This window comes from Spermophilus citellus (genome assembly GCF_964194105.1).
Source record: "Spermophilus citellus genome assembly, chromosome: 7".
NCBI lineage: Eukaryota > Metazoa > Chordata > Mammalia > Rodentia > Sciuridae > Spermophilus > Spermophilus citellus.
The window spans coordinates 74,974,205-74,996,742 of record NC_138188.1 but is presented as its reverse complement, the minus strand read 5'-3'; the positions used below and the strand labels follow the sequence as shown (position 1 = coordinate 74,996,742).

At 38.5% G+C, this 22,538-nt stretch overlaps 1 protein-coding gene across 11 annotated transcripts in view; it reads left to right on the top strand.

The window, feature by feature from the left end:
• The window catches only part of PEX5L (peroxisomal biogenesis factor 5 like), a 218,077-nt gene that overhangs the window by 147,699 nt on the left and 47,840 nt on the right, over positions 1-22,538 (top strand). For 8 of the 11 annotated variants that reach the window (XM_081301239.1, XM_081301247.1, XM_081301244.1 and 5 more), the window contains 3 exons: positions 92-218; positions 1,002-1,098; positions 15,082-15,177. In XM_081301239.1, coding sequence (XP_081157365.1) covers positions 92-218; positions 1,002-1,098; positions 15,082-15,177 — 320 coding nt within the window. The remainder of the gene's footprint in view (positions 1-91; positions 219-1,001; positions 1,099-15,081; positions 15,178-22,538) is intronic. The other 3 variants (XM_081301241.1, XM_081301246.1, XM_081301238.1) reach the window with 1 other exon arrangement.

The window sequence follows — 22,538 nt, the reverse complement described above, 5'->3', positions numbered from 1 at the left end:
TGGAAAAGACTTCTCAATTTTAATTAATATCTCTTCTCTCTGTACCTCATGCTCTTTCCTGGGCTCCCTTACCCTCTTCCTTTCTTCTTAGTAGACATTCAAACCCAACTGGAAAAATGGGATGATGTTAAGTTTCATGGAGAGCGAAATAGCAAGGGGCATCCAATGGCAGAGAGAAAATCATGTTCATCTAGAACGGGATCGAAAGAGCTCTTATGGTAAGACTTTAATACCAGAAACTTAACTACCACTAACTCTAAATTTTCATCTGAATTGTCCAAAATTAAGTCAATTCAGTCAATAAGAATTTGAGAAGGTTCAGAATTCAATACTTGTGAATGATTTTCTGAATGTGTTACTGAGCCATTAATTAAAAGAGAGATTTATGTATGTGTGAGCACGTGTTAGCATATTTAATATATCACATAAATCGTAGTTAAATTTTTTGGGTTATTCAGGTAAACTTTTCTGGCTTTCTCTATCATCCACTCTAAGGTAATGCAATAATTAAGAATATCCATAAATATCCCTGAGGACATCTGCCTTCCTGGGTTTTACCATGTTTTTGAAGCTTGCTAAAAGGCAGTACCTGTTTCAGCTTCCTGCTACCTTGTACCTGACCACTTATTAGGACATCTTAAATTCTATATGAAGATATTTAGTGACCTGTGTCCCTCCCCCCCCCAAAAAAAAATAAACACAATGTTTTTTCATGAAGTGGAGTTTTCTCTAACAAAAATGGCATTGCATTTATTATTTTTTTCTGCCCATAATTCAATCTAACTCTACATTAAAAAACAGTAACACCTAGCAATTATAGCCACATAAACTGTGCAAGTGGTCACTATAATAGAAATTTATAAAAATTACCTTTCTCATCAGAATTCTAATGAGAGCTTTGCATGGCTTTCAAGGATCCACATTAAGTAAGGGTCTTGGCTAGATTTCTAGCTGAATTTGTTTCTTGATGTACATTAATTTCCTTAATGTATCCATCACAGGTCTTCAGAGCACAGATCTCAGCCGGAACTGAGTAGTGGGAAGAGTGCCCTCAACTCTGAGTCAGCTTCAGAGTTGGAACTAGTGGCTCCGGCACAGGTAACAAAACCAATTCTTCTTCAGGAAACCCATTTGCTCTAGTAGAAAATATATGTGGTAAATATTTCATTTAAATTTTGCACAAAAATTTTGAAGTATTTTTTCTAAACTTTGCACTTCATATGTTTTCTCACCCAGTAGCTGACTCAATGCTTAGAATAACTGTGTGTTTGTGTGTGCGTGCGTGTGTGTGGTGTGTGTATATATACATGTATGTTTGGCTGGAAAGTGTGTTAATGAATTCACTGGGTACTTAGCACTTTTTGACTATTCCATTATTTTTCAGTCCAAAATTTGTTCTACTCCAGGATTAGCACTATTTATGTAATAGGATCCAAAAAAGAGGAAATTATATCTTGAGTATTCATTCACATTTATGCCCTGTGGAATAAGGTACTTACTATACATCAGAAACTTGCTTGTCACATTGTAAGGGTCTGGCGAAGCGTCGGAGAAGGAGAGACCACACGAGACTAGCTCCATGCAATGGCAAGGGGGATTTATTAGGGATCCGTTTCAGCGCGCTGGGGCTCCGTGCTCACTCAAGAAGGGAGAGCAGCCCAGAGCCCAGAGCAGAGGTCAAGCAGAGCTTAAGTACACTTTTTGGAGAGGGTGGGGGGCTTTGCATACATCAGAACAAATCATCATGAGGCGCGGGAAAATTGAACAACAACTCTGATACATGATTAGTTCATTGGCAGGAACAGGCTGGGCAGGGGTGATTGGTCACTTCTAAACTGGGTACACATTCAAACTGATTGGTTCGGGCCCTGTGACAAACTGCACAGGGCCCTAGGCTGAATGGCCAGTAGGGCATTGTCTTAACTATCTCAGGAATCTGGGTGTAACAGAGGAACTTAATAATACCTAACCTTTTACATTTTAATTCAAGCTTTCCAGCTTAGAAACTTTACCCTTTCAACATTAAGATAAAGTTCATGCCAAATAATATATTATTTCAGTTATTAACTGCTGCAGTCTGGCTGGGCACAAAATCACGAGCCACTCAAGCAGGAACAAACTTTATTTTTGAAAATGCCGCCAATATCCCGTAGCTGGTCCACACACGCGGTCATTTTTTCCCGGAACCGGGAACAAGTTCCTCCCCTGGAATTCCCTCCTACTGCACTTCCCCAACCAATGGGAACTCTCCAGGAGTCCCGTAGCAGGCCCAGGTGAACAGCAGGAGTTCAATATCCATATGAATGCAAATCTTAACATAATCATATCATCTCAATGGCTAGCTGGCATCACCTTACAACCAAAAGTGCCATGCATCATATTACTTGGCTGTGGCTCTTAGCAATTAGCAACATGATGATATTAGTAAGAGCTCCCATTGTGAATGCCCACTGAGTATTAAGGACTTACTATGTACTTTTCAGGTGTTATATCTAATACTCAAATAATCCTGTAAATTACTATTGGCTGCACTTTAAAGATATTTAAAGATATTCTTTAGTCAAATACATTTTCCTGGGGCATAATTACTGGTAGGAGTGGAATTTAAGCCAGATCTGTTTTGTCCACTGCTTGATCCCTAACTCCAGTGTAACACACATGTAACTATCATCCCTGTGATTAAGACCCTCTCTCCTATGATTCTAAGAGGGCCCAAATTAGTCTCAGCCTTTTCATCCCCTGGAACGTTTTTCAAGCCTGCAGTCTTGACCTGAAACTATACAGATCTCTTAAGAAGTGTGTGCCCATTCACATTCATGCATTCTACAATCTAGCTGGGGTGAGACAACATGTTTAAGGGAAACAAGTGGACAGAAATGAACAGGAGAAATTTTCTAAAGTTAATTAGAAGAAATGTTGAGACTAAAAGGGAAATAAAATATCTGAGGTGAAATAAAGGAATAACTGTGATAAGAGCAAATATTATTGAGCACAATTATTAGAGCTTCTAATATAGATCATTTGACCATCCTGACAAAAGGTTGAATGACGTAAGTTCGGTTATCTTCCCCCTCTACTTGTACAGATGCGGAAACTAGAACAGAGTGAATCCAGAAACTTATCTATGTACCCACAACTTCTAAGTGGCAGAGAGAACAAGGACATAGGGAGGAAATGGAAGGCCACTGGAAACCTTGCTAAACCACCATTAGCACCCCCTACAAACACCTCACCCTCCTCAACAGAGGACATGACCATTCCCAGAACTCAGCTGGAAAACAAGTCAACTAACTTCCTGAACAAATCACCCTGCCAACCTTAATGAATTTTAAATGTAGCATGAAAGTGTATTTTCTTTCTTTGTGTTCATTCCAAATGTATCTTTTAAAAAGAAAAATTACAGCACTTATTAGAAAAACATTTCTTGATAAGTGCACTAGAGATTTAGACTCAGCTAAAGTAATTGGTCCTATTTCATGAACTGGAATCCTTGGTACAATTTAATGTGGCAATAAAAGATTTGTTTCAAAAGCAGGGTGAAACTCAGCACAGGTGGGCTGTTCTACAGAGAGCTGGGGCAGGAGAACAGCTGGGGTCCCTGGTTACCATAGAAACCCACAATGCCTTTATCCTATTATCCCAATGACTGCTACTCTCCTGCTGGCTGTCTGCTTCCATCCCACCACACAGTCCTTCCACTTACCCACCAGCATGCCTTACTTTAAGCGAACACAGTGTGCTTTGGAAAATTGGTATGAGACTCCTTATATTGTCTCCCAAAATACAGTTTTGGATTGTACAATGAGACTTCTGTGTCTAGATAAAGCTTAGTGAATACTTTTAGACAGATAATTATTTGTAAAGAACCTCCCCCCCTTTTTTTTAAACATTGCATGTTTACTTACCAAGATTGGCTCAAACTAAGAAAATGCATAATCCTCTCTTGATTTGAACCTATCATGAAATAAGAAAAACTTCGCAGTTCAAGATCTAATGCTACATCTAAAACATCAAGTCACTCAAATGGGGTAGAAAGAGAATTTAGTGATTTATCCACTTGTAATAAAAATAAGTGAGTCCTCTCAGAGGAGAGCAACAATTTATGTCCCAGCATTTCATTGAGATGGGAAGGAGATTGTTAGATGATCCTGCCTGAGTATCACCCCTCCGTTCTGGGTTGACAGACTGTATTAGCTAACAATTTAAGGACAACTCTTGGACATCTTGGCCATGGCTGATAGGTCCTCATTGGAACTGGTTTTATAAAATATATGACTGGTGGGCTTTAGTACTTACAAAAAGAGGAAATAGGGGCATAGAGTCACACCATTCAAATAAACCATCTCAGCCCTTGTTACTGCTGCCTTCTCATTCAGATGGCTCACAGGAAAGGCAAGAAATGTTTTCTCTTCCCTTGAACCAACATACATTACCCTAGGCAGCTCGACAGGTGAGGAACTGTTTACAAACCCTGTCACATTTCAAAATCACAAAGAATATGGAAGCTCACAAAGTGAAGAATTCTCATGTTTTCTCATTTTCTTTTCAAGATGGGAAAAGGGGAAAGCATAGTAAAGTCTCTTTAAAATAGTGTTTTGAATACACTAATCAGAGTGGAAGGAGATTACAATAAATCATTTAATCTCTATATACTTAAGAAAAAGTTTCTTGACACTCGGGCAAATTGTGTAATTAGTATTCCTGGAGTTCATTGTTTAAAGAAATCATGCAATCTGAAAAATTAGGAGAACATTTGAATAAAAGAAGAAAACACAGAAAGTAATGATGTAAAATTAGCTTTTTCTAGAAATGTGTCAAGATGGTGATTGGTGAGGCAAAAGAGAAAGACTTCAGCCGCTGCTGAAGAATGATAGTTCAAGACTTCCCTTTGCAGTTTGGATACTTCAAGACAGGCTCTTGTGAACCTCAGGTTTGGCCAGAATGTGGCCATCTATTTCCCTTCTTATTGCAAACACCGGTTATTACTTACTTTTATAGAGTTAATATGAGCTAAGTAATTTGAAAGAATATTTATCACTGTTTTCCAGAAACTTTGGAAGACAAATTATGATTGTCATCTGATTTGATACCATACACGATTCGGTGCCTCCCCCTCCTAAATTCATTCTCAATGCCTTCCTTCAAAAGAAATGCTAAGGGCTTCCATTTCATTCCATTTTAATTCAACAAAGTGACTGAATGCCTACTCTCTATAAAGCCATAAGCAAGTGAAAACATCAGAAAGATGAATTAGATTATAAGAAGTATTAGACCTAACAGAAACAATTAGATACACTGCAAATATTAATAGTTTTGCTTGTTGGAAAACAATACAGTTATCACATCAAGATCTCATTTCCCCTCTGGGCCACACACACATAACAAGCTATTGAATAGAAGGAAGGAGCAAAGATGGAAGGAAGGAATAAAGAAAAGAAGTTGAGATAAAAAGGAAATAAATCTGAAGGATCATTTTCAGCCCAATAGGAAATCTATACATAGTAGTTTCTCAGCAAAGATTTGTTAGTGGGGGGGCGAGTGAGAGAGGGGGAAAGAAACCAAGGGAATGATGGGGAAAAGGAAAACAACACTTATTAAGCATAACAGAAGCAGATCCTGATAGCAGAAAGGGCAGAATTAAAATTTTATTCTTGATCATTTTAGAAACTAGTTTTAGTAAGCGTTTTTTAGTTACACCTGGTAATAAACTGTTAGAGCTTTAAAATCAACATTTGTTTGCCTTGATGTTCTGCATAGAATTTCAAAGTTATATGGAGATAGGGGAAATGTATTGCCATGCGCTCTACAAAGGAAATTTGCTCTCGACACATGAGAGACAGCGTTCTTCTTTGTACCTCCCATGACAAATATCTGTTGACTAATGAAGAAAAAAATTCCAAGCATCTCCATGAAGCTAGAGTTTCAATTATCTGTTCCAGTATAAGAATCTAATTTTCCTTCATTAACCACCAAATTTAAGGCTTTAAGCACAGATTTCTTTTAAATAATTGCTAATCTCACTTGATAAGCACTAACTTAAAAGATAATAACAAAAGCCAAGTTTTATCAAGCACTTACTATGTCCTATATATTTGTACTTACATGAATGTTTGTACTCAATCATTGCAGGTGAGAATATAGAAATTAAGTCATTCGCCCAGCTAGTAGTAAATGGTAAACAAGGATTGGGCCTCAGGCAGTCTGACACCAGAGACAGTGCTTTTAATGTCATACTGTCATTCAAGTTCTGTTAGCTGTTATATTTTCCTTTTCTACAATGAAGCATATTCCCTTTTCTCCCTTTTAATTTCTTTTGAAAGAATGCTGAGCTTTGGAAATGCATTTTGGTGAGAGAACTCTAGCAATAATATAAAGACAAGTGTCTGAGAAGTCATGAACAGCCGTCAGAGTGGTGAAGCAGGGGGTTACCCTGGGACAGCCACAGCCACAAATCCAGTAATTTTCGGATCAAAATTTTGATCACAATCATAACTTCAAATAAGGAGAATGAAACACAATATTGCTTTGGAAAAGTTATTAAATTCTTTCTTCTCTCCCTTTACCTAGTGCTTATCATTTAGAACAAACAACAGCTGGAGGAATGAAAAGCTTTCTTCTTTGAAGAGTGTAATACCCTAAGATCCAATTAGCTTAAACCAATTAAAATGCCATTTTTAAAACCAAAGTATTTCCAGGAGGTTGCTATAGCTGTAGAACATTTTTCAAAATCATGCAAAACAACAAAAGGTCACAGTAGAGTACGTTTGTGCTCTGGAGAGTTCTACCCACACATGTAATATCTATAGAAGAGCTTCTCCACGTGAGTCCCAGCCCAACAGGGGCAGCATCACCTGGAACTTATTTATAATGCACATGGTTGGGCCCCACCCCAGACCTGCTGAATCAGAAGCCTTAAGGAAGGGGCCCACCAATCTGCATTTTAAAAAAGCCCTTCCAGAGGATTCTGATGCCCATTAAAGTTTGAGGATCATAGATACAGAAGTTGTGCTATCAAAACAGCACAGCTCAAACTTATGGGTACAATTGTTTTGTTTATCAAACCTCTATTTAGGTGCTAGGCAATATCATCACTTTGGAAGCATTACTTAGATATGTTTTCCAAGATTAAAACGTTTGCCTATAAATAGTATAACAGTATTCCATTCTGTTTTTAACCAGCTTGTCTGGACATACTGCTAAATTGTGAGAAAGTTTCATAATTTTCAATTGCATACTTATCTCAGTTTGAAACTGCCTCTATTTATATGTAGAATTTACCTGTGGTTTATAGCGTTTATCTTATGATTCTTTTTTTTCGGGGGGGGGGGGGAAGTAAGATAGATAAACACTTGTCTTAGAAATAACCTAAGGCCTTTCTAACAATGCAGAAAAAAGTGATTCCCTAAATAGTAATTGTACTATCAAAATAAAATATCATTTGCACAGTAAGATTCTGTTTGTATTTGCATTTTAAGTGGAGAAGAGAATACAAACTGGAAACCTAGAATTCTGAGAGAGGATTTTGCCTCTTCTTCCTGATTGATGGTGCCCTTTGTATCCTGTGATTCATAATCCAGTTGGGTCGTGAAACATTGATGAAGGGAAGAGCCAGTGACAGTAATGGAGTTCTGTTAGGTCAGGCTTCACAGGAAAGCAGATCCTGTTTCACTAGCCAAAGTGCCTGCTAATAAAAGGCAGTACCTTGGACAAAAATATCAGTGCTTTCTTTTCCTTGTAACATCATTTGTAGGCTATTTATGACATGATAAAAATGCATCGAATTTTTAATTTTTTATTAACTGATCTTTTCACTAACAAATGAAAAATGTATGGGTGTCTTATGTACAGCGTGGTGCTTTGAAATAGGGATACATTGTGGAATGGTTGATTGAACTACAATTAGCATATGTATTACCTCTCATATTTATTTTTTGTAGGGAGAACATTTAAAAATCTCTCTTGGTGACTTCAAGAATATAGTACATTGTTATTAACCGGCCACCATATTGTATAAGAGATTTCTTGAACTTATTTCTCCTTTCTAAATGAAATTTTATGTCCTTTAGCCAACATCCCCTCACCTACCCCACCTCCCAGCCCCTAGTAACTACCATTCTACTCTCTCCCACTCTGAGTGCAGATTTTTTGAATTGCACATAGGAGTGAGATTATGTGGCTTTTGTCTTTTGGTACCTTGCTTATTTCAATTAATATGATGTCCACCAGTTCCATCCATGTCACAAATGACAGGATTTCTGTCTTTTTAAAGCTGAATGATATTCCCTTGTACATATGCACCACATTTTCTTCACCCAATTGGTAGACACACAGATTCCATTTTTTGAATATGGTGAATAATGTTGCAATAAACATAAGAGTACAGATTTCTCCTCAACATCAGATTTTATTTCCTTTGGATATATGCCCAGTAGTGGAATCGCTGGGCCACCTGGTATTTCTACTTTTAATTTTTTTTATTTTATTTTTTTTTATTTTAATTTTATTGTTGGTTGTTCAAAACATTACATAGTTCTTAATATACCATATTTCACAGATTGATTCAAGTGGGTTATGAACTCCCATTTTTACCCCGTATACAGATTGCTGTGTCACATCAGTTACATTTCCATTGATTTACAAATTGCCTTTCTAGTGACTGATGTATTCTGCTGTCTATCCCATTCTCCACTGTCCCCTCACCCCTCCCCTCCCCTCCCCTCCCCTTCTCTCTCTCCATCCCCTCTACTATAAATTGTTTCTTCCACTTATATAATTTTTCTCCTACTCCTCCTTTCCTCTTATATGTAATTGTGTATAACCCTGAGGCTCACCTTCCAATTCCATGCAATTTCCCTTAACTTTCACTTTCCCTCCCGCCTATCATCCCTGTTTAATGTTATTCTTCTTACAATCAATCAACAAGTACATGAAAAAATGCTCAACATCGCTAGCAGTCAGAGAAATGCAAATCAAAACCACCCTAAGATACCATCTCACTCCAGTAAGATTGGCAGCCATTAAGAAGTCCAACAACAACAAGTGCTGGCGAGGATGCGGGGAAATGGGTACACTTGTTCATTGTTGGTGGGACTGCAAAATGGTGCAGCCAATTTGGAAAGCAGTATGGAGATTTCTTGGAAAGCTGGGAATGGAACCACCATTTGACCCAGCTATTCCCCTTCTCGGTCTATTCCCTAAAGACCTAACAAGAGCATGCTACAGGGACACTGCTATATCGATGTTCATAGCAGCACAATTCACAATAGCAAGATTGTGGAACCAACCTAGAAGCCCTTCAATAGATGAATGGATTTTAAAAATGTGGCATTTATACACAATGGAGTATTACTCTGCAATAAGAAATGACAAAATCATAGAATTTGGAGGGAAATGGATGGCATTAGAGCAGATTATGCTAAGTGAAGCTAGCCAATCCTTAAAAAACAAATGTCAAATGTCTTCTTTGATATAAGGGGAGTAACCAAGGACAGGGTAGAGACGAAGAGCTGGAGAAGAAGAATTACTTTTAATTTTTTAAGGAAGCACCATACTGTTTTCATAACTGCAGTACTAATTTATATTCCTACCAATCGTGTACAAGGATTCCTTTTTCTTCACATCTTCTCCAACACCTGTTATATTTTCTTCTTTCAATAGTAGCCATTCTAACAGACGTGAAGTAAGATCTCACTATGGTTTTTATTTGCCTTTCCCTGAGGATGGCAGTGTTGAGTATTGTTTTCATATACGAGTTGACCATTTGTACATCTCCTTTGGGAAAAATTTCTTCCCAGTGTTCAGTAGGGTTATTTGTTTTCTTTCTTCTGAGTTGTTGGAATGCCTTGCAAATTTTGAAAGTTTATCTCTTATCAGATGTATCATTTGCACATGTTTTCTCCCATTCTATAAATTGTCTTTTCATTCTGTTGACTGTTTCCTTTGCTCTGAAGAACCTTCTAGTCTGATGTGACCCCATCTGTCTATTTTGGCTTTTGCTGTCTTTGTTTTTGAGATCATATTTAAAAAATTAGTGCCCAGATCAACATCATGAGATTTCCCTCTATGTTTTCTTCTCATAGTTCCATAGTTTGGGGTCTGACATTTAACCCCTTAATCTATTTTGAATTGATTTTTGCATAGGGTGAGAGTCAAGGGTACAATTTCATTCTTTTGCATGTGGATATCTGGTTGTCCCAACACCATTTATTGAAGAGACTATCATTCCCCATCATGTGTTCTTGGCATCTTTGTTAGAAATAAGCTAGCTGTAGGCAATGGCTATTGGGGCTTTCTATTCCATTCCATCGATCTGCATGTCTATTTTCACATTGTCATGTTTTGTTTACTATGTAGTTTTGTTTACTATAGTTTCATGGTATATTTCAAAATCAGTATAATGCTCCACTTTCATTCTTTTTACTCATGACTACTTTGGTATTTATGGTCTTTTCTGATTCTGTACAAATTTTAGGATTTCTTTTTTTTTCTTTTTTTCTATTTTTGTTATGAATGCCATTGGTGTTTTAAAAGAGATTGCCTCAAATCTAAAAATTTCTTTGCATAGTATGGACATTTTAACACTACTTACTCTTCCAATTCATGAACCCAAGATACCTTTTCATTTATTTTCTGGAATGTATATAAATAGCCTTGTGCAATAAACTAAAAAATGCACTTCTGTGTGCTCACATTTTTTAAAGATTTATTTGTTTATGATGTTTGTGAAGGGACCAACAGGAAGACAAAAGAATTGGTTCCAAAAGCAAAGCATTGAGGAACAGAGATTTATATGGCCAGCTGAAAAAGAAATACCAAACTAAGTTTCCCAAGATAGATACAAGATTGATTAATTTTCTACAAGACAATAGGATCAAATCCCATTGGAGTTAATTTCTCTATCAGGCCATAGCATCATAAGAACTCAGCCATCTTTTTTTAAAACTTTTTTTATACCTTTATTTTATTTTATTTTATTTTATTGTGGTTCTGAGGATTGAACCCAGGGCCTGGCACATGCTAGGCAAGTAATCTACTGCTGAGCCACAACCCCAGCCCAGAACTCAAGCCATCTTTAAAAGGTTATAAACATCTGCACATTTATATTTGCATATATTTGTTAATATATTGCAAACCCGAGAGTACCATATGAGAATTGTAGTGAACTGTATGGTGGCTTCCAAAAGAGATGTCCACATCCCCCAGAATTTGCAAATATTACCATATATGGCAAAGATGTGATTAAGTTACTATAGATTTACAGAAAAGTGAATAATTCTTTTCTACTTGAGTGGGTCCTGAATGTAACCTTATAAGAGTAACATGGGGTGCGGAGGAGATTGAGAGAAAAAAGGAGGAGATAATGTGGAGTGACATGCCTATAAACCACCTGGAGCCACAAATACTAGCAGAAGCATGGGACAGATTATCCCCCGCAGAGCCCTCAGAGGGAACATGGCCCTGATGGCACTTTATTTTGGACTTCTAGTCTCCAGAACTTTGAGAGAATAAATATCTGTTGTTTGAAATCACCTAATTTGTGGGAAATTATTATAGCAGCCCTACGAATCTAGTACAGGAGTTAAGTGCATTTACTATAAAATGCTCTAGCGTAATATTAGGAAATCAAGCAATCTTAAGTTGCCTTTTTCAAAGTTGGAGTTACATTTTTCTTTCACAAACCCTACTGGACTTCTCAGACGTCTCCTGGAAGATGACTAAGAGGTAGTTCTACATCCCAATTTGTTGAGTTTTTAAGTGCTCAGAGAATAACACACCACGGGGAAATAGTGGCTACAATCCCTTGCGAAGGGGTGTCAGAGGCAGATCCTCTGCACTGAGGATGCTGCCCTCTGCAGAGAGCCCAGAAGAATCAAGGTGAGCACAGTGCCTATGGCGTGGCACTATGTGGTTATGGGTATTAAGGTGGCAGGTACAATCACCCATCATGTGAGGGGCCCTTTTCCCCACTAGGACTCAGTTGTGTCTATTTTTTTTAAGCCTTTGCTTTCATTTTTACCTCTGCTAAATAAACAAGGACCCAAGGAATCCACCTTTCCTGGTTTCCCACAGGGCCACATTACCTCTCCCTGTCAGTGGACAACCACGTGGATTTTGAAGGCTTGTCATTTCCAAAAACAAAATAGTGTAGATTGAGAAATGTAATGTGCATAAATTAGAAACCAAACAGCTGCATATTTCACACTCTCCATCAAAGTTAAATAAAAAGAGTTTGCAGTCCACAAATATTCAAACTATAAGTGACCTAAGCAGTCCTTTTTTAAGCTAGAAATTCTTTATGATTTTTTCAATCTGCTGAACCCAGGGACCATGCAATTTCCAAATGAAAACATTCAGCCACAGTCAAAAAATCACGTTAGTTGGTGCTGTTATTAAATATATATAAAGGCATGTAGCCTTGCTTATAAAATACAGCTCTCATAACTTTCTTATGATTTATTGCAACCTAATGACATGTATGTCTCCACCCTCATGAGCCAACATCTAATTGAACGTTTTTAATTCACTTCTTGGATATTATGAATGAATTGTTGACTCTGAAACTTAATATGGTATTTTTGGTTTTAAACAAAACTTGATTGGTATTTTTAAATTGAATCCAAGTACCTTGGATACTTTTGCTTCTGCAATGAGTATGGGTTTGCTTCCACAATTCCAACAAATTGGCACATTATTTTTATAAACTTGTATAAAATCTGGTTCTAAGGCCCCACTGGCCAGGATGGTGTGGTAGTCAATCTCACCTAAGTCTGAGGTTCCCTCCCTGCCCACTGTCTGGACTGGGAGCAGGTAACCTCCCAGGAGGCTATTTGCTCACAGTGCCCAGTGAGCCCAGCCCACTTAACAGTGAGACGCTGGCACCCAGGCAGGCCCAGAGACCGCTCACCACCCTTCCTGACCACAAGCACACTGCAGTGGCCTCACCCCTGCACACCCACGGGCCAAAGCCTTTATTAGGCAGCTCCTATGGTCATCCTGCAGCCATTCCCTTCCCCAATGGGCCGGTGCAATCACAGACCTCAGCCAATCCAGATGCAGAACAAAAATCTATTGCCCTCTCAATTTCCCATGAGCTCCCTCTTGGCCAGGAAGCCTTGATAGAGAACCCCTTCTAGGGTCAGGGAGAAAAAATACCTTTAATCCATTCACTTATCTTTTCACCAAAAGCATATTTTCAAAAAAATGTGTATTGACTACAGGAGCACCTACTATCTGCCCGGAGATCATGGGGAAACTGCAATACAGACAACAAGGAGGAGATAACAATGTTTCTATAAATTAACCTTCCGTATTCATTAGAGCAAAACATAGTCTGACCCTCATTTAGGATCAGAAGTTTTCAATGTAATTACTTCATTACCTCATTGTTTTCCATCCACAATATTTTTCAAGCTTCTGGGTCCTCACCCAGCCTGAACCCTTTAGGGACAGCTTTTCTGTGTTTTACATCTTCCTAAAATGGTCAAGTGAGCATTGCCTCCCATGAGAGACCATGCAGTACACTGGTTATGACCATGACCAGAAGCACCAGTCCTTCTGCTTACTAGCTGTGTAACCCTGGGCAAATTAATTAAACTCTCTGTGCCTCAATGCCATCATCTTATTGAAAGAACAAAATGGGTTGTAGAATCTAATGTACTTAGAATAGCACCTGGCATGTAGTGAGCCTTGATAGTACTATTGTGTCATAATGGGGTTCCTCTTCAGGCCCAGTGATGGTACCGAACAAAAGAAAAGCAGCTGAGCTATATAGATGCGTAGTGCTCAGTGAAGAGCAAAGTTTCACTAGAGAATAGCGATTTCCAAACCTGACTGCTTTTGAAAAAATCACCAGAGGAGCTTTTCAAACATCTGATGCCTGGGCCCCACCCCCAGAGATTCTTATTTAATAGACCTGGGATGGCACCGCATCTATTCAAGTAATTTCTGTGAAAACTAGATTTGAGCATCCTGTGTAGAGCAATTTCATCCAAACCTTCAATAAAAGGGGACCGGGAATTCACTGCACACACCCCTCTTGTCCTTCTCATCAGTGAAGTCTCTCATCCTGCTGTCCAGACATCTGCAGGACACTCATCACTGTCAAACCCTGTGCTACGCATAGCGAGTACAAAAGTCACCAAAATCTCACCTTCAGTGGTGTGCGGTGGATCCACAAGTACTAAATGTGTGAATGCTCCAAAATACAAGGTTGAATGAAAAAAAAAAAAGCAAGTTGCAGAATAGCATATCATGTTTCAAAAAAATGTTAAGTACATTACTATATTGTTTCTGTGGGTGCATAAAAACATGAATGCGACTTCAAAGAAAAAGATCTGGAGGGACAACTCTTATGTGTGATATTTTACAACATAATATTTTCATTTTTATGAAAAATTTTAAAAACTTTTTAATAACTCTAGCAGACTGGAGGGGGTTCTAGAAATAATTGCATTTAGCTAAGATAGATATCAGCTTGCCTATTAATGGTGACAAAGCAGTTGGCCTTATCAGACATGGTTTTATCCAAAAAACTCATTTTGTAACAGAGAGCAATGCTCCGAGAAATGGGACGTAAGATAGTACAGAAGGCAGAGGAAAGAGAACTCTGGGTAAGGAACAAAGGAGGCCTAGAAGCCACACTTGGTCTCTGCAGCTTTTATGTTTTCACCTGAGGCTGGTCTGCCTAACAAGCTGAAAGCGGGACATGGTTGTCTGAGTCTACTCTTCTAATGGAGATTTTCTTTCCTACTGCAAATTAGAATCCTGTGGACAGGTTGACCACAATGGCAATCCCGAACGCAGTCCTACTGATGTAGTGTGTTTGGGAGGTGGGGCCTGGTTTTAACACAACCAGGGTCAGACACATTGTGGGAAGATGATTATGCATGCTCGCACACATTCTGGCACCATCCCAGTTAGGGCAAAATCATGCCTGCCAAATACTCCAAAGATGACATGAATCAGAAATGCTTCTTGAATTCTTGAACTTTTAGGAAGAATTAAGTGAGAAAAGGAAAAATGCCTGTATTTTTGTATCATGTGATTCTCATATTATAACATCCTGTGTTTGGTTTATTTCAGGCTCGACTGACCAAAGAACATCGCTGGGGAAGTGCTTTACTTTCTAGAAACCACTCCTTAGAAGAGGAATTTGAAAGGGCAAAAGCAGCAGTGGAGGTAACTTTTTTTAGAATTTTTTTTTCCCCGTTTCTGAGATTGGCATTCAAAACAAACTCAAACTTCCACAGGATACATATAAAGTGAAACTTACTATATACATAGGGGGGAAAAAACATTATTATGATTGTCAGAGTGAGACTTGTTATCAGAGAACCTTTGATTTCCCACCAGGAAGTCACTTCCTTTGTCAGTTCTGTGACAGATTAGCACCAACTGTCTGGAATCCTGGGTCAGAAAAGGGTCTGAGCCTCGTCTAGGTTCCCTGGTGAACCAATGTCATTTATTTGCTATACCCTGTTGAGACCAAATTCATGCCTGATATTTTTACTTCTCTAGCTTCTAGCTCAAGGTTTGAAACAAAGGTTTTGCTGTCCTTGGGTATTATGTATTTTCCCATGATACATAATATGTATGTTTTATGGGAAAAGGTCATGACTGGAATATTCTAGCTAATGGATAACCCAATTTGTCCTGAGCCTAAGTTTGTTTTTTTTTTTTAATTGAGAGTTCAAAATCTTGTTTTTTAATGTTATTGTATTTTTATACCTTTATTTTACTTGTTATATTTATGTGTTGCTGAGGATCAAACCCAGTGCCTCATGCATGCTAGACAAGCGCTCTACCACTGAGCTATAGCCCCAGCCCAAGAGTCCAAAATATTGTTGATAAATAAAATGAAATACTTGATTTAAACATTGATTTCCATATTTAGCCTTCTAATGAGTAGAAGCAGGAGATGGGGAAAGGAAGCCAAGGAAAAAATAAACAAAAATCTGCTTTGCTGTTTTTTTTATCCATTTCCTTCCTGGCTGAAATCGCAGAGTGCCTCACAGATGCTATCTACAATGCTCACCAGAGCTTTCCTAGATTGAAGTTTGAGAGAGAGCATTTCAGTGAGCTCAGGCATGAGCTTGTTAGGATCTTCATTTCTATTACCGATATGTAGTCTTGAAAATTGAAAGCATTCTCAGAACAGGGTTCATTTATGTGGCAGTCTAACCCGTAGGATTCAGATGAAATGATTATACTAAGGGTGGTCTTCCAGTTACTCTATATTTGCAGTTTAATATTACAAGGATTCCTTCTACACTGAGAATTAATTCTGACCACAATTTCATATCATCATTCAGAAACTCGCAAAAGAATATTTTTATCTCATCACACTAAAATCAATCCAAATTTCTTTTTTCAATCTCAACATTCATTAATTTAAAAAAAAAGCTAATGGAAATTTAGTACTCTTACTGTGATCAACTGATACACTTGGTTGAGACTAGCAGGGTTCAATCAAATGGCTCAAATAGCATGGAGCCTATAGCTTAATTTATCTAAAATAGCTTTTCCAGACTTTAGAGCTAATTTAAATTTTATCTTTTGACTCCTACAATGAGTAGCACATTGAATTAACGCTCAAACTATTATTTAGAACCATAGAATGAATCTTGTGTTAGGAAAAACATTAGAATTTATTTAGTTCCTCTTATAATTAGAAAAATAATGGATTCACCCTCAAAGGATTCCATCACCAAATAATAAATCAACAATGAAAAATAACTACCTATATATCAAGATATATTTTCACAAAGTCATTTAATCTTCATTTTGGTAGAGACCTTAGAAGTTATCTATCCCTACCAAACTCACAAAACAAAAGTTTTTTTTTCTTTTAAAAAGCATTTGACAAATTATTGCCCCATTCATACTTGAACATATCCAATTAGGAGTGATTCACTTCTTTTCAAAAACCACATTTCAGTTGGGCCAGTACTAATTAGCAAAAGGCCCTTCTTTATATCTTGCTGAAATTGTCCTACCAGGAAGTTCAGATTTTGCTTGGTCTTGACTTTGCCCTCTCTGGAGCAAGGCAGAATTAGTTTCATTCTTTACATGACGCCCACCTCACCTACTAAGCCATGTCTTCTCCTGGCTTCTCTCTCCTGGGACCTGAGTCATTATTCCAACTCATCACTGATAGCAATGTGGCAGCATACATCTCATTAACCAACCTAGACCTCAGCTCCCACACCTCTGTAGTCCTTTCCAGCCACAAATCCTAGGAGGCTGTGAGATACTCTAAATAGTTATCCATTTAGCAAACATTGCTTGCTGTTCACATGTACTGGCTGTTGAACTAGGCACTGAAGATAAAGAAATGATCCAGTCTTAAGCAGCTATCCAGCGATAGCATGGACCATGGGACCAACGTGGACCAATCTCTTGCTTCCTCTCTTTTAGTTTCATATCATCAATAAGGTGAGGGACTTGTATTTCTACTATACCAAAACCTGTAAGTTTATGCCTTTGAGTGAAAAGAATGCTAAGTACAGAATTCCCAGCAAGTCAGAAAACTATAAGTGAGATTTTTCAGCTAAAAGTCTGTCCCTGAGAAGCTTTGCTAAGGAATGCAGAGAGAGGATGCCAACCAGAAGGTAAGAACAGGTGTGGAGAAAAAAAGTCTGGGAGTGTGAGGGAGGAGGGTAGAGCATTTTACCCTAAGCTAGTGATAAATCACACCTATAAAACTTCACACATACGTGGACTATTTACTTCCAGAAATTATCCTTACCCAGAGTATTACTATATTCACTGTAGAAGACATGATAATAAGCATCAGAGTCTTAGAAATATACATGTCCATTGACCTAGTCACCTTTTAGAACTTATCCTGGAGAAGTAATTATGAAAGATTGCTTCATTTTGCCTGTATCTTTTTTGAAAATAGTGAGTATATGGAAAAAGTCTGCATGTCTCAACTACAATAGATGCTAATATAACTTAGAAGTCAGAGTCTCATATCAAAATGCTGTGTTAGCTATTTAAAATGACATTATAGAAAAATATTAAGATTATGTAAAAATAGTTAGTGTAATTAGAATAACTGTCTAGGTCCTGACAGTTTTACAGTATAATCACAGCTTTGTAAAATCAACAGCATAATGTCTTGAAGTATGTACTAGGTGCCAGGCACTAAGTCAAGAGTGTTATGTGGATTCTCTCTATTAATGCTCACAGCAGTCCTATGAAGAAGGTAATATTAATATTCCTATTTTGCAGAAGTAAACTGAGGGTTAAGGAGGTTGTAGTTATATGGCATTTTATAAGCAGTTAAAATAGATTTACGAATGAGTCTCCCCAGGCTCCAAAGTCTGGAAACCTCTGTACTATGTAAGTATAAAGAGTGTCTATGTTGGTTTTTTTAGGCTGCTATGACAAAACAACTTAGATTGGGTGATTTATAAACAATTGAAATGCATTGCTCATAATTCTGAAGGCTGGGGAGTTCAAGATCAGACTCAGTGTCTGATGAGGGACAGTTCCTTATGGATGATGCCTTCTTGCTGTGTCTTCATGTGGTAGAAGGGCAAAAAAGGGTACCTAGTTCCCTGAGATCTCTTTAGAGAGCTCCACCTCATCTCCTAACAAAGGCCCAACCCCCTAATACCATCACCTTGGGTCAACACATGACTTATGGGGAACACATACTCAGACCACAGCAAAGTCTGTGCCCAAATGTTAACAGTAGTTGTTCTTGGATGGCTGGATTTGGAACAATTTTTGTTATTCTGTTGGCTTCTCTGTATTTTCCAAACGTTCTGTCTTAAACATGTATTATCTTGGTAATCAGGGGGAAAGTTGCCCATTACGACACTATAGTGGAATGTAAGATTCTGAAAAGAACTAAAAATGTCTTAATCATCATTAAAAAAAAAATGGCACCGCAGATTGCCTTTGACAGAGTCAGTTCTAAATACCAGGAGGATACTGATGGAAATCATGCCTGGAGCAAGTTGAATGTCTCCAAAATCTCCACCTTATTTTTGCATGTCATCTGATTCCAGGGTTCCTTCTATTTCTTGTTCTATTCCTTTTTGTTCATTTGTCATCATCCTGCCTCTTGATGGGGCATCTGGTCCCCTGCCCATCACCTTCTCCTACCCCTGCACCTCGCTGAGCTCCACGCATACTCCTTTCTGCCCATCCTCTCAAGCACCAAGTTCACTGCCCACTTCTTTCTCTTCTCTTCTCTTCATGGGGAGCACCCTCCCCTCAGGTCTGCAGGCTGCAGTATCCTTCTTGTTGTTCAAGTTTTAGCTGGAGAGTGACTCCTCTGGAAAGCTGAACCCAGTTGCTATCACATCTCCCAGGACTTGTTTTTCATTCTTGTGTTTATCCCTGGGTCTGAGAATAGGAGCCTTGTCTCTTGTTTACCACTATATTGCCCAATAACTAGAACCACGTCTGGTATATACTCAATAGATATTTTCCAAGTGAATGAATGTACAGATGATATGAACAACACTTTTTTTTATCTCTTTCTGTTGTATATAACGTGACACATAACCTTCTAATGTAATCGTATCTGCATTTTGATGCCTGACATAAACAAATGATTCTGTCCTGAAGACTGTGCTGCATTGTCCTCTGCAGTTGTCTTGATCTCAATGTCAATCAGTTATACACACTTAGAATAATGAAGGGAGGACCAACCAATTTTGCCATAATGTAACATTGGGTATGTTTTGTATTTTACATGGTAGGAACTCATTTTTGCTTGTACCAAGTTAATCCTGAAAACATGCAACTCAACTAATTATTGAGCTGAAATACCCTAAAATACAATATCCATTACTGATGAAAAACAACTAAGACTATAAGTACATTTATTGCATATATTGAATGACCTGGAAACCTGCTTATGTGCAAGACTGACATTCATTGATCAGGGTCACATTGAATGGTTAAGTCTGATGAAGGCTTGTATAGGTAAGGCTTTTTCTCTCCATGTTATATGTTTTATTGAGATAAATTACTGTACATTCACCTCTGACCAGAGTGTTGTTAGCCAGACTTTAAAAAAAAAATCCATCCTGTATAAAAGGTAGAGGTGCTTCCTCTATGCTTTTTCCTGGATTTTCCTCATAGCAAGCAGCCTATATGCACTGTCAGTTACAGTAGGTTCCCGGGAAGGATGCACAGGGAGGCCCAGAAACAAGAAGCTGGGAAGGAGCCCCTGGAGCTCAGTAAAGCCTGGAGCTGCCTCCCAAGAGCAGAAATCCCTAGGGAGAACTGTGCTGCATCTGCCGAGAAGAGAGAAGGTCACATGGGAAGTCAGCATGCCTGAAACTATGGCCCCAAAATACCTCTTTCATCACTGTTAGCAGGGAGAAAAAGAACCAGCTACCATCTGATATTGTTCTTAGTATCTCTAGACACCTCAACCTTTTGAATAATTGGAGTTTGCAACAAATTCATCAAACATGTTTAATTAAGCTCCTTCTGTGGGTCAGGCACTGTTCTGGGTTCTAGCAATAAAAATTTAATAAGCTCTCTGCCCTTAAGGAGTAATTAAGGTAAAGAATCACAGATATGTGCAAGCAAGGAGATCACTCAAGTGTAACTTGGAATGTGGCACAGTTCCTTATACATTTGCCAGATGGTGACTTGGATTTGAGCGTGTCTCATTCTTGTTTATGTTTTCAGCCCTCTCAGAGAGCCTGGTGCCAAGCAGGGCCCCACAAATTTCTGCTGGATAAATAAATTAATTGACAATTTATTCCTCTAATGAACCAATTTTAACTAAGCATCTCTTCTCCAATGAGTGCTTAGGATATATCACAAATAGAAGGATGGAATTTTTGTATCACTAATAGAAGGATGGAATTTTTGCCTCTGAAGTCATGTTCTGCTTAGCTCCAATATTATAATGCTTATTTTATGCATTTTAAGCAGTATTTTCACAGCTCTGCCTTTACCTTAAAAAGTTATTTCTCCTTCACAAATTTTATAAAAGAATAATAAAATGTGTAAATGAAACAAGGATGAATGGGCAAAGGAAAGTACAGTTGTCAGAGGCAGGAACGGGCAGCATTCTTTTAAGCCCTTAATTAGGAAACTACAGAATTTTACTGGCACCTTTAAACTCTAGCTCGCTGAACTCTTCCTGTCCTGTGGTTCTCTTCCCTTTGAGCTTTGCTTGGATGTTAGTTGTGGTAGTTTAAAATGCCCACTAATTATTTTATACTCTCTTCAAAATTCTCTCTTGAGGGTAGGCTGGACTTGGTAACTCATTTCTTTTTTTTTTTTTTTTTAGAGAGAGAGAGAGAGAATTTTTTAATATTTATTTTTTAGTTCTCGGCAGACACAACATCTTTGTTGGTATGTGGTGCTGAGGATCGAACCCGGGCCGCAGGCATGCCAGGCAAACGCGCTACCGCTTGAGCCACATCCCCAGCCCTTAGTGACTCATTTCTAACAAAATAAAGTGGCAGTCATGGTGTGTGACATTGAAGATTATGTCACAAAAGCCTCCTCCCTGCTCTCTCGTGGATCAGGCACTCTGGGGAGAACCCAACCACCATATTATGCAGACCCTTAGCCCAGTTAGTGAGAAACGAAGGCCTTCTACCAACAGCCACCAAGGAACTCAGGCTTTTTCCCAGACCACAAGCCCCCTTGTGAGCAGGCAATGACTGTAGCCCCAACAACTTAGTTCCAACCTACTAAGTATGCCCTAAGCCAAAACCTTATAGCTTCTCCCAAATTCTTGTCCTTCAGAAACTGTGATATAATAAATATTTGTTTGAAGTTGTCAACTTGGGATCTTTTGTTAGACAGCAACTGATAACTATTGCATCACTCTGCTCCTCACAGTCCCCAGCCACAGCCTGCTCCTCTGTCTTTTCCCATCTCCATCCCAACACAGGTCAGTGCTGTGCAACGGAAAGATTCCTCTGAGGAACAGGAAAATTCTGATCCTCAAGGAAACCTGAATGTAAGACTTTTGGTGATAGGTTGTGTTCCTTAGATGACATCTATACCATCTCCAAGGATCCAGTCAGGGTCTTCCCTTTTCTTCGGCACAGCTGCTAGCTAGACCTTTCTGCAGGACAAGCTCCTTTGGAAGCTAATTTCTAACCTGTTTCTGTGTTCTATGGCAAAGGACAGAACCTCAAAATAACTTGTGAGCTAGGCAATGACTATAGCCCAACATTCTTTCCAGCAGAATATGAAAACAATCACAGCAAATTCATAGTTACTGGTATCAGATAGGGATAAAGTTCAATGCTGACTCCTTGTTCTACAAGTATGAGCAACTGCTATTATCTGAATATTCCCATTCCCCACCCAATTCACATGTCAATCCCATGGGATAGAGTTAAAAAGAGAGGCCTTTGGGAAGTGACTAGGTCTGAGGGCAGAGCCCTCAGTGGTGGGATCAGTGCCATTTTACAATAGGAGAACTTGTTTGCTCCTTCCACCATGTGAGGAGCATCATCAATAAGGAGCAGGCCCTCACCCAATATTGAATTTGCTGGCACCTTGACCTCAAACTTCCCAGTCTCCAGAATGATGAGAGA